The sequence below is a fragment of the Procambarus clarkii genome, chromosome 25 (genome assembly GCF_040958095.1).
Source record: "Procambarus clarkii isolate CNS0578487 chromosome 25, FALCON_Pclarkii_2.0, whole genome shotgun sequence".
Taxonomy (NCBI): domain Eukaryota; kingdom Metazoa; phylum Arthropoda; class Malacostraca; order Decapoda; family Cambaridae; genus Procambarus; species Procambarus clarkii.
Genome location: NC_091174.1, coordinates 10,580,037 through 10,596,554, shown reverse-complemented (window position 1 = coordinate 10,596,554; position 16,518 = coordinate 10,580,037). Strand labels below are relative to the sequence as shown.

The 16,518-nt window shown below is 47.1% G+C and overlaps 1 protein-coding gene across 16 annotated transcripts in view; it reads right to left on the bottom strand.

The window, feature by feature from the left end:
• The window catches only part of RhoGEF2 (Rho guanine nucleotide exchange factor 2), a 490,304-nt gene that overhangs the window by 169,518 nt on the left and 304,268 nt on the right, over positions 1-16,518 (bottom strand). For all 16 annotated transcript variants that reach the window (XM_069331287.1, XM_045739737.2, XM_069331284.1 and 13 more), the window contains one exon: positions 3,108-3,372. In XM_069331287.1, coding sequence (XP_069187388.1) covers positions 3,108-3,372 — 265 coding nt within the window. The remainder of the gene's footprint in view (positions 1-3,107; positions 3,373-16,518) is intronic.

Genomic DNA, 16,518 nt, shown 5'->3' with positions numbered 1-16,518 from the left:
TTTGACGGCTTTGGTTACATTTATTAAACAGTTTACAAGCATGAAAACTTGCCAATCAACTGTTGTTATTGTTATAAACAGCCTCCTGGTGCTTCGGAGCTCATTAACTGTTTAATAACTGTAAACAAAGCCGCCAAAGATTGAGAAAAGATGTATAGGTTCGTAAGTGTTTGCGTAAGTTCTTCGTGAATCTGGCCTCTGGTTCTATCTCCGTCCTGTCCTAAGGGTTTCCTCACAGCTTGCACAACAAGAACCACGCGAACAAGTGATGCCATGCCAATGATGGCACTCTTCAAGACATTATAGTCATCTTAAGAGTTCAACCTATTGTTCAACACTAACAGCCCCATTAAAAGCCAAGAAATTGCCGACCTAGTGAACATGCAAAGATCCTTTACTGCCTGAATCCACCAAATAATAAATCGAAATGTTTGGAACTTTTAATATTTTTTTTATCTTGTATTCTCTAGAGCACTGGCGAATGAGATACATAAATGTTACTGAGACCGGTTTCAAACCTGTACACTTAAATAACTCCCCATGAGACCTGGAGGCATGGCAGGAAATGCAAATTAATCCAATTAATTTAATTAATGGTTAATTTAGGTTAAACAGTCGTGTTATGCCTACCTACGCCTTACTCCCCGTGGCGAAGTGGTAAAACACTCGCTTGGCCTTTCTCGAGCGTTTTCGCCTGGGTTCGTATCCTGGCTTGGGAGGATTTACTTGGCGCCAATCTTTAACTGTAGCCTCTGTTCACCCAGCAGTGAATAGGTACCTGGTTGTTAAACGATTTATCGGGTCGTATTCCGGAGAAAATTAGGATTAAGGAACGAATCCACAAGGGCTGTGACGAGGATTCGAACCTGCGTCCGGGAGCATCCCGGATTAAGGACCTGCCCGAAACGCTGTGTGCGCTAGTGGCTGTACAGGAATGTAAGAACTCTTGTATATATAAATAAGCAAATACTGATCTATTCAGTTTGTATTTATTTGCATTTAATTCCATATGGGTACAGGTCTCCTCAATGGAACTGTATTGCCTGTAATCCAAGGAAAAAGATTCTTAGTGAAAACATTAGGTTTTCAAAGCACGGACAAAACTTGACATTTTTCCTAATCTGACAACACAATTGTCTTGGCACCACGCATTTAAAGGTCGCTTAAATGGCAACTTCTCTCAGTACGACATTTGCTGGAATTAAAAAAAAAAGTTCAATAATAGTTTATCATTTGCATATACGAGGTTGAACATTACCGAGTGAATACTGAGGTTATCTTGAGATGATTTCAGGGCTTTTTAGTGTCCCCGTGGCCCGGTCCTCGACCAGGCCTCCACCCCCAGGAAGCAGCCCGTGACAGCTGACTAACACCCAGGTCCCTATTTTACTGCTAGGTAACAGGGGCATAGGGTGAAAGAAACATTGCCCATTGTTTCTCGCCGGCGCCTGGGATCGAACCCGGGACCACAGGATCACAAGTCCAGCGTGCTGTCCGCTCGGCCGACCGGCTCCCCGGCTGAGAGAGGAGTCTACGTTTCTCTCGATTTCCGTGATAATCTAATGTTTAAGGACACCGGGACATTACAATTAAGTCTAAGACTTTCAAATACATGTAACGGGTTTGAACGATGGCTGGAGAGGCGAGGGCTAGGCGCTACAGCTCAACTTTACAACGCACACATTTAGGTGAGCCCGCACAATGTGTATCTGAAAGCCTTGAAGGTGGCATTCTGAAATGCGAAAAAATTGTGTTGATTTTCCCAAGAAGTTTAAAAAATGTTATTGTAAAAGAAGCATTTTGGCGAGAGTCAGGTCCAGGGAACACAACGGCCTCCACCCCAGGGAGGATATACATACACACCTCTGAAAGAAACGGAACTGCCCTGTACGTGAAGTGTAATGGCGTAGGCGGGGAGGGAGGTGGGCGTAGGAGGTAGGAGAGGGAGGGAGAGGAGGGAGGGAGAGGAGGGAGGGAGAGGAGGAAGGGAGCGGAGGGAGAGGAGGAAGGGAGCGGAGGGAGAGGAGGGAGGGAGAGGAGGGAGGGAGAGGAGGGAGGGAGAGGAGGGAGGGAGAGGAGGGAGGGAGAGGAGGGAGGGAGAGGAGGGAGGGAGAGGAGGGAGGGAGCGGAGGGAGGGAGCGGAGGGAGAGGAGGGAGGGAGAGGAGGTAGGGAGAGGAGGGAGGGAGAGGAGGGAGGGAGAGGAGGGAGGGAGAGGAGGGAGGGAGGGAGGGAGGGAGGGGAGGGAGAGGAGGGAGGGAGAGGAGGGGAGAGAAAGGAGAGGGGGGGAGGGAGAGAAAGGAGGGAGAGAAGGAGGGAGAGGAGGGAGGAGGGGAGGGATAGAAAGGAGAGGGGGGAGGGAGGGCTAGGAGGAAGGAGACGGAGGGGAGGGAGGGCTAGGAGAAAGGATTACAGATGGAGGGTGAGAATGAAAGAGATACCGAGAAGGAAGAATGATAGAATAACAAGAATAGAAAGAAAATAGGTAAGAATAAAATGTGTAACGATCTAAGGAATGCCCTGACTCGGCCTCAACAACCCACCAATGACCTTCAAACTCTTAATTCCTATCCTAAAACAGCTTCCCAAAATATAACAATTGGTACTAAAGAGACTGCAGGACGTGTGCTCTTGAATAAGAGCACTGAACACTCTTGATAACCTCTCCAGCTAATATTACGATAAAAAGTAACTATTCTTACCTAGTTACATTAGCGTAGTAATCCTTAATATTGTGCAATTAATAGAACATTCCTGAAGAGAATGTTACCACGATAAACACCATTTAAGAGAACGTGTAACAGTGTGCTCACAATCACCTTGTGTGGTGTGCATTACTTAATGATAGTAGTGAGTTAAGGAAGCTGGCGAGTGTGTTGTGTTGAAGTGGAGAACGTGTGATGGGAACAGTGCAGCCAGGACTGCCTCTGGGTATATCACACACACCAATGTTCCACACTAAGACAGTACTCCACACTACAAGAGGAGTGAAGCAAGACCCGCTCCACACTACAAGAGTGAAGCAAGACTTGCTCCACACTACAAGAGGAGTGAAGCAAGACCCGTTCCACACTACAACAGGAAACCAACAGGAGGTAACAGTACTCACGCGCCGTCCGTTGAGCCCAAGTTGGCCGCCGGCAAGTCCGTGGAGGCGAAGTCCTCCATAGGGTCAGCGCCATTGTTGGGGAGGTCGGCCCCACTGACACAGGAGTGGGTATTGGTGGGGGCCGTGTGGGCATTGTTGGTGGTGGGGGCGTTGGTGGTGCTCGCGTGGTGGTTGGCCAGCGCCAAACTGGCCGCGCTTCCAGGGTCCGAGCGACGCTGTTCCTTGTTGCTCCCACCGCTCGGCGCCCCACTGTTCCCCTTCTCTCCTGTAATAATAATAATAATTTATTTAGGAAATGTACATACATAGTTGCAGAGTTACAGTACAAACATTCTGTTTGATTTAAAGATAGAGGTACTGCCCGAAACGCTGCGCGTACTAGTGGCTTTACAAGAGTGTAAATACTGTACATATATACTATGTAAATAGTATATATGTATACTATGTAAATAGTATATATGTAAACTATGTACATAGTAAATACTATGTATTCTCACAAACCCAATGTACCTTCTTGTATATAAATAAATAAATAGGTAGTACATACAATACCTAAAGCCACTAGTACGCAGAGCGTTTCGGACAAACAGTAAAACTTCCCTTACATATCCACATATTACTCAACCTATTACACTATTACAAGTAAATATAATCAATTTCACAATATATAGGGGTTACATAAAACAAAATCCGGTCGGGAATTACTAAAAATGATATTTGCCGAGCAATTCAAAGCATCCATGAACTGTATTGTATAAAAATATGTGACATTAATGTATTCAACATCGGTGTATAAGGCAAATTTACAGCATTGTTTATAATATTATGCATCAGCTCAGTTTTTTTTTATTACTATTTTCTACCACAGACGTGGCCACACATTTACAATGCTAACCAGCATATATACATTTTCTTCTGTCCTCCATGGACAGGGTTAGAGATGTGTTAAACATATAGTTCAGGGATTTATTGAACAATCAACCACAGAAGGTGATTCGGTACTTTTAAAATGCTAAGCTAACCTACATACGTAAATACATAGATACACAGATTTACGTATGCCCTACATAAAGTGGCAGGCTGTTATATAAAGAACTTCAACACCTCCACCAAATTCTCACGAATTAAACAATATAAGCGAGATTGTTAACTAAATATCCACGAAGTGTGAGTATTACAAATGTTTCAGTATTGTTTTGTAGTATAAGCGAGCGACACACACAAGCCGGCTCTTCCCACAGATATATGGTATATTCCATCACCTATACACCTTATCTTACCTGTGGCCGATTTTAATACTGCTTTATGCCTTTGTATCTTTTCGCAGGAGGATGAAAGAATTCAATTTCTTTATTATGCACCCCATACTCATCCCGTGGGCGGTGGTGTAAAGGATTACAAAGGCACATAATCGGTTCAGGAACTGAACCCTCTAGTTCGTTTAGCTAAGCAAGTAACAATCTTTTGACGCTAGTTACATAATTATTAATGTTATATACACATGTACACACCCTCATGCATACATGTATATATATATATATATATATATATATATATATATATATATATATATATATATATATATATATATATATATATATATATATATATATACGTATACATATATAATACATATTTAGTGGTTGGCCTCTAATGTTTACACTGTTCTCTAATTGTGTTACATGGCGTCCCAACATTTCGTTGGATTTATTTTACACTTTCTACCACATATCTCACCTCACTATGTTGCAACTGTATTGCGCAGGTTTGGGAACCGACATTCCAGTATTTAAAATTTTAACATTAGGAAACCTCTTTCTGGGTTCTGGGTTCCAAGGAGGTTCTTTCTGGGTTCTGGGTTCCAAGGAGGTTCTTTCTGGGTTCCAAGGAGACCAATTTGAGGGAGTTGAAGCAGTCCCAGTGGCTTGATAGTTTCACTTGCATGATACCTGCTTGATGGGGGTTCTGTTAGTAGTTCTACTCCCCAAGACCGGCCCGAGGCCAGGCTTGACTTGTGAGAGCTTGGTCTCCGTGCACTGATTCTATGTAGACGGTGAAGAACCTGTGTAGATATATTCTAGCCATGCTATCTTATTTCCCTTGCCAGGGGCCATGAGGACTGAGCACTACTTGCTGGAACAATGGAATCTTTCACGGGAGAACTGGACAAGTTTCTGCCGGAGTCATCAGATCAACTTCTTGTCTTCGACTTACTTTCATTTTCTGCAATCTGTTAGAAAATAGATATAGTAAGGAGATGGATTGTCTCTTATTATTCACTAAGCTTCTATTTGCTGAGCCGTTCTTCCATAGTCACGGTCATCAAACGTCTCGGCAAATTCTGCATTTGAATTTGCTTCTAATTCCTGTACAATGTTGTCATTATGATCAAGTATTGCGAGAGCCGAGATATTCCTGGCGTATAGTCGTGACCCCTGAGATTTGAGATGTTATCTTGAGATGATTTCGAGGCTTTTAGTGTCCCCGCGGCCCGGTCCTCGACCAGGCCTGTACGGCAGCTCTTACTATAGTGCCACTCGTCTTGAAGCTTTTGCAAATGCTTAACTCCCTTCTCTGTGCACTTGGGCGATGTCTGGAGTCTTAAGGTCTGAAGGCCATGTTTATTTTCCTTAAGAAGTCGGTGCAAATTCTTTTAATATACGGTATGTGTCTTTGTGTGTACCTCAAGTCCTTGAAAACGTTCTCGCTATCTTCTGCTTGCACACTACATCGCTAAACATGGATTTGCATTTTGTTTATGTAAATATTTTGGGTCCTTTCTTATTTCTTGAATAGCTTTCTGTTCTTTTAGTATTTCTTTATTTTTTGATGAGTGCGCTTTAGTCTTCGCTCAATCTTCGTGATTTCTCTTTGAAGGTTTGCTTGCCTCTGTCGAGTCCTATATAGACACTAGAGAATTTTTATATAGTTTTCTGAGCTCACTTTCCAAGATAGATCCATTTTCCCTCTGTGCAGATTTTGAATGTTTCAGCATTTACTGCACGTATGTAGTGATACAGAGCTTGAGGGTTCAGCATTCAGCATGTTGAGGGGAAACAGCATTCCTTCTTTCCCAGGGAATGTTGGGATTGTTCATAATTTGTTTAGTTCCAGTCAGTGCCCCAGACGAGCTGCGCCTCGCCTCAGAGGTAATGAGCCATCCTCTAGCACTCCGTCGTCGCCAGTCTTACAGATAGTGTTTGGCTAACACAAACGCCGAGTTCGTAATGTAAACTCCAAAGCATTGACAAACGTAGACAGCATCCATTATTTTATTTAGTTTACTTGTATACACAGTTCTCGATCTTTGCGTCACGCTTCAAAAGTGGGTAAACTGAGCGGGTGGTCAAGTGGTCACCTTGGTGAACAACAACCCCACTTTGCTCATCAACCCAAGACTTAGTGCCTCTCAGCCTACCTGCCTCCCCCCCCTCCTGCCTCTCAGCCTATCACACCTTGCCTTCCCCCTCCCTCCTGCCTCTCAGCCTATCACACCTTGCCTCCCCCCCCCTCCTGCCTCTCAGCCTACCTACAACACCTAGCCTCCCCCCCCCTGCCTCTCAGCCTTCCACACCCTGCCTCTCCCACTCTAGTACCAACTTACACCAATGGCGACCACACTACAGTGTTTGGCTTCTATTATTGCCACCATTATCACCGCCTCTGCAGCAAAGGAGACACTAGCAAGGGCTCAGGCGTCCCTAACATCCTCTGGTGACCTCAACTTCACCTTTAACCCCTAACGATCCTCTACCCCTCCTCCCAGCGATGTCTAAGGTAGTGTGTGAGATACATGGTACTACACGTCAATGTAAACACTACACATGCTCTCGAGACAGTCGTCCGACAATAATTAGAAATAGTCACAATTAGCTCTTTTCTTATCACTGGTCACAGAAATGTCTCAAGAAATTGCCTTCCTTGATTGTTAGGAAGTGCAAGTTAAGAATGAGTGTTGCAAGTCTGCAGGATGGAATAAGGGACAACGGCAGACAAAGCAGGGAGACCCCAATGGAAAATTTGGAATTACGAAGGAATTATGAAAGAAACTAGACTTTTCCTCCAAGGAGTGCCGGACCAACCGGGCTGTGGTGGGTATGTGGGTCTGCGAGCCGCTCCAAGCAACAGCCTGGTGGACCAAACCAGGGTTTGGGGAGTAGAACAACTCCCAGAACCCCATCAACCAGGAAGTACTGTCACAAAGAGATGGTTTGATGACAGCCATTTTGAGTTCTATTGAAGTGTGTGTGTGGGCTCATCTTGATCCGGGATGGCCCCCAAGTGACGTCCACTGCTCAGTGGACACATTTCTATAACTTCATGGTATCACACATGCTCTCAAATTCAAATTTGTCAATGAACATTTTGCTAATATTTGTCTCGTCACTTTAATGGTCAACTACACATTCTTGTTTTCACTAACATATATCTCCCCTAATATACACATCCCCTTTCGTATTGTAAGCCAAATGTTACTCACGTTATAATCAAAACTTGTTAGTTTTAGCCTGTTGTACACGTGGTGTAGTTCAGTCATTAGTGGAACGATGTGTATTTTATGAGTAAAATTTATAATTCTGATTCTAAGGCATCTCCTGAACAATAATGGTGTTCCTTGGTAATAGCATTACCATAAACTTCAATTTATTTTTCATGTTTTGATTGTGTTTGTTTCCCCGTTTTTTTCCCGTAGTGACAAGAACACAAAAAAATGGAATTTCTGGAACTCCATCTTAATCCTACAGCTTTTCTGGATTCATTAATCAGTTTGTTACACAAGGTATATACCACACGGCACAGGAGCTGCCCGTGTTACGGCGCGTCTAGCGTGTTAATTCTCTAATGCTGCCAGACTTCCCCCTACAACCCTTAGCTGGTCCTGGTGCCACCCCTCTCCTGGCGCCTGACTCACCCTGTGCCTGGCGCCACCCAACACATTACACCCGATTACATTGTAGGGGTGGCAAGCCCTCTCCCCTTTTGCTAGACGAGGATAGCGTGCCTTCCAGCACCGCAGCCTCCGCAGGCGATGCTCCCTGGCGCCACACATCCTGCTGCAGCCGTCATCCCCTGCTGCTGCTGGAGCCATTACTACCACCTGGTCCTCCGCCTAGCCTCTCCCAGGCTGCTCCCCCCTCACCCCATACACCGCCACAACACCCCATACACCACTACACACACCGGCACAACACCCCATACACCACTACACACACCGGCACAACACCCCATACACCACTACACACCACCATACCTTCCCGTTAACATTACACCCGCCCACCACCACCACACGCCACCTCCCTCCTTACAGGACACATCAAGCAGGTATCACTAACAAACACATGACGGTACCGTATACATAACGCCTGAAGATCTTACTTTACACAATCACATTAAACTCTTACAGTTCTAAGGAAGACATGTTTGATAACACCAACCTTTCAAGAGATGCCAGGCCAATAATACCACTTTTAAGACGAGAATCTTTACTGCCAGAACCCACTGAATAAAACACATTAACAATATGAACGCTTAAGCCCCCCCCTCCAACTGTAGCTCCCCCCCCCCCTGGAGCGCCGACCCCTACTGTATACATTGAAAACGTTACAATTCCTAAATTGTAAAATTGTACCAGGCATATGGACCTTCAATGAACTATGCTTCACAGTCGCTTGATCAAAAGCCTGACATAATGGTTGAAGGGCTTGACAAATGGAAGGGGAAGCCATGAATATTATCCTTTCATGTTGCCCTACTACAAAGATCTTAATGTAGGCGACGAGTCACAATAACGTGGCTGAAGTATGTTGATCAGACCACACACTAGAAGGTGAAGGGACGACGACGTTTCGGTCCGTCCTGGACCATTTCAAGTCGACTGTGAATGGTCCAGGACGGACCGGAAGGTCGTCGTCCCTTCACCTTCTAGTGTGTGGTCTGGTCAACATAATGTGACGAAGTAACTCAATATTCCAAGCGTCAGTAAATGTGTTACTGATATTACTGCTTTAACTGGTACAAAACAACTTAAGCCAACCTACCCAAATCCTGAAACAAAATCCTTCTATATATATTTTTCATCAAAAGAAAGGATTCTTAAAATTGAATTTCTAAAACTACTGAGCTTGGACTGTATCAGATTCACAATGTTTACCAGCGGGGCGACAAAGGCCCTTCCTGCGCCGTGGAAGATTACCTTCTTCCCATCCAATGTTCATTGTGTTCAAGTAATGAACACCGCTCCAAATTCAAAGCCACAAACACTCGTGGTGTCCTAACACCCTCCAAACTGGTGCTCCCGGAAGTGCAAATGTGATGACAACGAGAGAGTTCCTACTGTGAGTGCCAGAGCCGCAATTACTGACGGAATCACACTCCATTCAATGTGTATTCCACGTCATGATGGTCTCAGAATGCCTAATACAAGTGATGAGTCAAATCCTATGACTTTAAAGATGGCTGATTATAACCTTGGGTTGCCTAAGAACAGTCTAAGAACAATAATATACCAAGAACTTCAACCAAACTTTATAATGTGACAAATGTACATCTATGATCACTCTACTACCAGAGCTACTTATCTACGAGTCATATAACACAAGGAGTAGACTCCTAGATGTTACTACTGGTCGCCGGAGGCTCTCCTCTAAGTGTGTCAAGCAGTTTGTACCTCTTCTGGACTAGATGGGCGGGGGGTAGAGCTCCTAGAACACCCGCCAGGTGGCGGTGGCAGTAGCAGCGGCGGCAGCAGCAGCGGCAGCGGCAGCAGCAGCAGCGGCAGCGGCGGCAGCAGCAGCAGCGGCAGCAGCGGCGGCAGCAGCAGCAGCAGCAGCAGCAGCGGCAGCAGCGGCGGCGGCAGCAGCGGCGGCGGCAGCAGCAGCGGCGGCGGCGGCAGCAGCGGCGGCGGCAGCAGCAGCGGCGGCGGCGGCAGCAGCAGCGGCGGCGGCAGCAGCGGCGGCGGCAGCAGCGGCAGCAGCAGCAGCAGCAATCCATCAGTCTCAGGAGACTATGGAGTTGCGCTCTGGTTGTCGGTCTGGAGTGGCCTCACCAGGGCGCAAAGCCACGGTAGGTTGATTCGGGGAAGAAGCTGTTACCCAAGCAGCAGGTCCCCCCTCTCCATGTTACCCGCCAGGTAACATCCAGGAAAGAACTAACCCTACGTATACTGCGTCCACACAACTACTCTCACCACTTCTCCAATGACAAAAACAAAAAATTATGACATTAAAAATAACCTCCAAATATTTTCATAAAGAAAATATTAACCAACACGTTAATATTCAGAGTATTGCAAGTTGTAATGGTTCAAGGCTTCGCGTCACATACAAATAAAATTAGTTGAACACAAAAGCAATTGTGTTTAAACAAGATTTTTGTTCTTATTCTTTTTCTGCAAATGAATATGTTTCCACGTTCACTTTTGTATATGACTTGAGCCTAGTGTTCACGGGGAGTGGATGGGTGAGTACTAATATTTTGTGCTTGTGGCTGCTCACTTGACTCACCAAGAGGGTGTCCAGTCACTAGCCCCCCCCCCCCCTCACGGACTCACGGCTCCTCACTCATTCTTCAGACAGCAAACGCTCCGGGTTGCACATCTTTCCCACGATGCACCGTTGCAGTAACTTAACAAACCCGGAAGATCTTTTCTAAAAGCCAGTTGGACCAAGTTCTCATAATTCGAGCCTAGTCCAGGGTCGGACTCGGGGAGTATACGAACTCCTGAAACCCTCTTCAGGTATGGTCCAGGAATCCACCATGTTACCCTCCATACCTGAGAACCCCCCCCCCCATACCTACAAGCCCAACACTGCTAGTATATTGCACAAAGTCCAACCACTTGGGCTGGACGGTAGAGCGACGGTCTTGCTTCATGCAGGTCGGCGTTCAATCCCCGAGTGGTTGGGCACCATTCCTTCCCCCCCGTCCCATCCCAAATCCTTATCCTGATCCCTTCTAAGTGCTATATAATTGTAATGGCTTGGCGCTTTCCACCTAATAGTTCCCTTCCCTCCCATACCGGAAAGCCCAACCCAGAGACACCTAGTCACACGAGCGGGGACCCATCCTTACCAATTGAAATTGAAATAAGTTTATTGAGGTACAATACACACAAAGGGATGAGGTAGCTCAAGCTATTCTCACCCCGTTCAGTACATTGCGTTAATACATACATAGACACACATCACAAACAATAAACATATTACCAAACATTCTGAGAGATAAACATGTACATTTCCTCCTTCACAAGTAGTATGGTATCAGACGTACCATCCTTACCATGCATAGTGGGGGCGAGCGTGGTGTTGGAGCCAGGTACAATGGGGTTATGTACACAAGACTGGCGGGTGTGTAGCGGACACCAAGGACGCTGGGTAACTACTACACTCATTCATTTATATCATATACACTGTACTGGCTGGCGGCCCGCACCGCCCCCATGCCCAGTACACGTGTACCAAACACTCCCAGGGGGGCAACCCACCACATTCATAATTTAACTCATACAATGCAAGCACGACAAAATCAGATCAAAGCTGACTTAGAACCCTTTAAACGCAGTTATCTTCTGTCATCTTGACTGAGCAAACCTTCTAGTGCCACCAGAGGCACCAGTTCCCTCGCCTGCCTTGACCTGTAACACCCAGGGAGACCTACCCTAGTGCCCAGAGGTCACACCACCATACTTGAGTGTGTTTGGGTTTGCAAACATCTTAGTGGAACATTCCTTTGCTAAACAGGATGCTGGTGCTGAGCAGACTACCCTACAAGCCTCCCACTTGAAGCTGCAAAACTAGCTAACCCACCCACCCCGGGAGCCGGTCGGTCGAGCGGACAGCACGCTGGACTTGTGATCCTGTGGTCCCGGGGTCGATCCCGGGTGCCGGCGAGAAACAATGGGCAGAGTTTCTTTCACCCTATGCCCCTGTTACCTAGCAGTAAAATAGGTACCTGGGTGTTAGTCAGCTGTCACGGGCTGCTTCCTGGGGGTGGAGGCCTGGTCGAGGACCGGGCCGCGGGGACACTAAAGCCCTGAAATCATCTCAAGATAACCCCCCATCCCCAACCAACTGATACTAGGTTTTGTAGTGTATAAATACCCCGTGTATGTGGGAGATCAAATACGGGAGACATCTCCCGTCACGCAGGGTGCAGTCGCACCTCCACAGATCTCCAGTATCAGCTCTTGATACTGGTAATGGCTCAAAAAGGGCCACCACTTACGGGCTATTCATGCCCGTGCCACCTTTTGGGTGGCTTAATCTTCATCAATCAATCAATCGAGATCAAACTCAAGAGTGCCTGGGAGTGACTAGCGTCTCTCCCGCGGTGAGAACCAGTGGTTACAGGCAACGTATTCGATCTCTCATGTATTGTTCCATGTCTAAATTATTTACCATTTTGCCAGTGTAGGACAGTGCAGTCCTATATTGGTGGTGTGACACCACCACCACTCCCCAACACTGTCCTGGTTAATTAATTACGTGTTAATTGCTAATTAGCATTCGATATGGCCAATTATCTAGTAGGAAATGTAGTTGTTTATCTCTCAGAATGTTTGGTAATATGTTTATCGCTTGTGATGTGTGTATATGTATGTATTAACACGATGTACTGAACGGGGTGAGAATAGCTTGAGCTACCTCATCCCTTTGTGTGTATTTTACCTCAAACTTATTTCAATTACAATTATCCAGCGGTAATCAACAATGCCCGGTGGATGTTGCACAGTATCCTGACTACAACACAAAACAATGTGTAATGCACAAACATTTCCGTTCCAGAAAATTATTATATTAATGTAAATTAGGACACCTGCAGCCAGTACCACACACAGACGCGTGTTGGCCGAGGCGCGGTCAACGCGTGTTGGCCGAGGCGCGGTCAACGCGTGCTGGCCGAGGCGCGGTCAACGCGTGCTGGCCGAGGCGCGGTCAACGCGTGCTGGCCGAGGCGCGGTCAACGCGTGCTGGCCGAGGCGCGGTCAACGCGTGCTGGCCGAGGCGCGGTCAACGCGTGCTGGCCGAGGCGCGGTCAACGCGTGCTGGCCGAGGCGCGGTCAACGCGTGCTGGCCGAGGCGCGGTCAACGCGTGCTGGCCGAGGCGCGGTCAACGCGTGCTGGCCGAGGCGCGGTCAACGCGTGTTGGCCGAGGCGCGGTCAACGCGTGTTGGCCGAGGCGCGGTCAACGCGTGTTGGCCGCGCCCTGCACAACTGCCCAGCCCTCAACAGCCATGCTTCAATTGTTATATAAACTATTTGGGGGTATATCCGGGCTCCCCCCCCCTCCCCTCTCTCACAATCACCCCCCTCTCATCTCTCTCCCTATTCCCACTCTTTCTTCCCCCCTCTTTATCTCCGCCCGTAGAGCGACGGTCTCGCTTCATGCAGGTCGGCGTTCAATCCCCGACCATCCACAAGTAGTTGGGCACCATTCCTTCCCTCCCCGTCCCATCCCAAATCCTTATCCTGACCCCCTTCCCAGTGCTATATAGTCGTAATGGCTTGGCGCTTTCCCTTGATAATTTCCTTCCTTCCTCGTCTCCTCACTATCTCCTCTTTCAAAAATATAACACTGAATTCCCGTTCATAGTCTGCCTCACCACATCTTCACTCCCTCACTATCTTCATCACTATCAGCATATTCCCCGCACATTATCTTCATCAGTTTATCCATCTTTACTACGCAACCATCAGCACTACATCACTAACTACAAATAACCATCAATGTCTCAGGAAATGTATATGTTTATCTCTCAATGTTTGGTAATATGTTTATTGTTTGTGATGTGTGTATATGTATGTATTAACACGATGTACTGAACGGGGTGAGGATAGCTTGAGCTACCTCATCCCTTGGTGTGTATTTTACCTCAATAAACTTATTTCAATTTCAATTCAATCAATGTCTACTTCACACTATCTTCCTCACCGTAGCCATTTTCACTAAACACAACCAGGAACACTATCTACACTACGCCCACCCATCCTCACCAACCACGTATAGACACGATAAAACGCCTAAATTACGTTGAAAAAAATGTTTAATGAATCCTAAGAGGGATAAACGACCCCTCAGTGTTTATCCTCGCTATTTAAACACTAGCGAGATAAATTTAGCGTTTATCTCGCTAAAGTCTGGTATTTAGCGAGATAAAATTTCAAGCCTACTATATTGTTTAACAATTATACGAACGGGGGGTCACTATTGACGTCGAGCCCCTCTTTAATAGGACCAAAATGACCTACCTTAAACAACCTATGTCCGTCCCGTACCCCAGACCATTTACCCTGCAAAGCTGGGCAAGGCTGGGCCCAAACTTCGAACAAAAAAGGTAGACATTGCCTTTTTATAGCTAAACAGCGTAGAGCAGCACCTGCCCCGAGGCGCACCTTGAGAGAGCGGTAGCAGGTATGAGAGAGATGACGAGGGGAGGGTAAGAGAGAGCGGCAGTACTAAAGCGGCAACACATAGCCTGGGTCAGTCAAGTGTAGGTGTGATAAACCGAGTTACCAGAGCAAGATCCTGGTCATCAAGAGTCCCACTGTGCAGTGTGTGTGTGTAGTCTGGGTACTTCATCTCGCTGTCTGTCTGTCTGTCTGTATGTCTCACCCACTCTCTCTTCCCCTCCTCTGTCCAACTGTGGGAGTACGCAGGCGGGTTACCCAGCAGCGCCCCGGGTATCACCTACATAACACAACACGGGCAGGCGGGGAGTTATGCCTGCGGGAGGAATGACAGCCTGGAGTGGTCCAGGATACCAGCAGTGACGGTAACACGCCGGGAAGAGACGGACATTGCCTCATCACAATGACTGTTGTCTGGCCCACTTCTACCGGTGTGGGGCAGCCGCCACCCGTCCCCAAGCCAACCAACGGTACACAACTGGTGCTCAGAGGCACTGAACGGTACACAACTACTGCTCAGAGGCACTGAACGGTACACAACTGCTGCTCAGAGGCCCTGAACGGGACACAACTGCTGCTCAGAGGCACTGAACGGTACACAACTGCTGCTCAGAGGCACTGAACGGGACACAACTGCTGCTCAGAGGCACTGAACGGGACACAACTGCTGCTCAGAGGCACTGAACGGTACACAACTACTGCAGTCACACTACTATCACCCCACGAGATGAGTCGTGGGCAATCACATTAAATCACTAATTATCTTCATTACACACAACCATCATCACTGTACATTATCTTCATCATTGTAGATCAGGCCAGGCTTGGGGAGTAGAAGAACTCCCAGAACCCCATCAAGCAGGTATCACTCTTCACACTGTCTTCATCACTGTAACCTCATATACTACACACGCTAATAATGTAAAATACATACTGGGTGACGACAATCGACTTGAGAATGGTCCAAGACGGACCGAAACGTCGTGGTCCCTTCACCTTCTAGTGTGTGGTCTGGTCAACATACTTTAGCCACGTTATTGTGACTCATCGCCTGCACATGCTGGGCGAATCTTGCTGGGGATGGAGTTGGGTATTAAGGAGGATGGAATTTGGAATCAAAGGGGGCCACGAGGTAGACCACAACCCCACCCATGACAGCTCCCAAACACCCAGCAGTTACTCTGCAAAGTTTAGCAAGACTATCCCCAAGCGTTTGTCCTCCAACCTTGGATAGGTAACAAGATTCGTCCATATTAGCTCATCACCTTGTTTGGACAGGCAAACAAATCCAATTATATATAGACTTCACTAATGTGGTCGAGGTGAGGAGTGTTTCTTGTACATGACAGTATTTACCCCTGACTTTAGTTACCACGTGATATCTAGCTTTTAATTTGTTTTTCTTTTCTAAGATACAGAAGACTATTTCTGACGCATAAGCCGTCCGAGTTTCCCTTCCTACCGTTCATCTTAAGCCTTATTTTACACAGACAGTTAAGTTAAGCAAGTCTCAGCTGTGTCTGGGTACAAGTGACAGGATGAACAACCCAGCGGGTTTTCTTCCTATTGGGGAGTGTTGTACATGCTGCTATGGCGGTGTGACCACTCACAAGATGAGTGGCGCTGCCCAATACTGTCACTATGGCGGTGTGTCCACTCACAAGATGAGTGGCGCTGCCCAATACTGTCACTATGGCGGTGTGTCCACTCACAAGATGAGTGGCGCTGCCCAATACTGTCACTATGGCGGTGTGTCCACTCACAGGATTAGTGGCGCTGCCCAATACTGTCACTATGGCGGTGTGTCCACTCACAGGATTAGTGGCGCTGCCCAATACTGTCACTATGGCGGTGTGTCCACTCACAGGATGAGTGGCGCTGCCCAATACTGTCACTATGGCGGTGTGTCCACTCACAGGATGAGTGGCGCTGCCCAATACTGTCACTATGGCGGTGTGTCCACTCACAGGATGAGTGGCGCTGCCCAATACTGTCACTATGGCGGT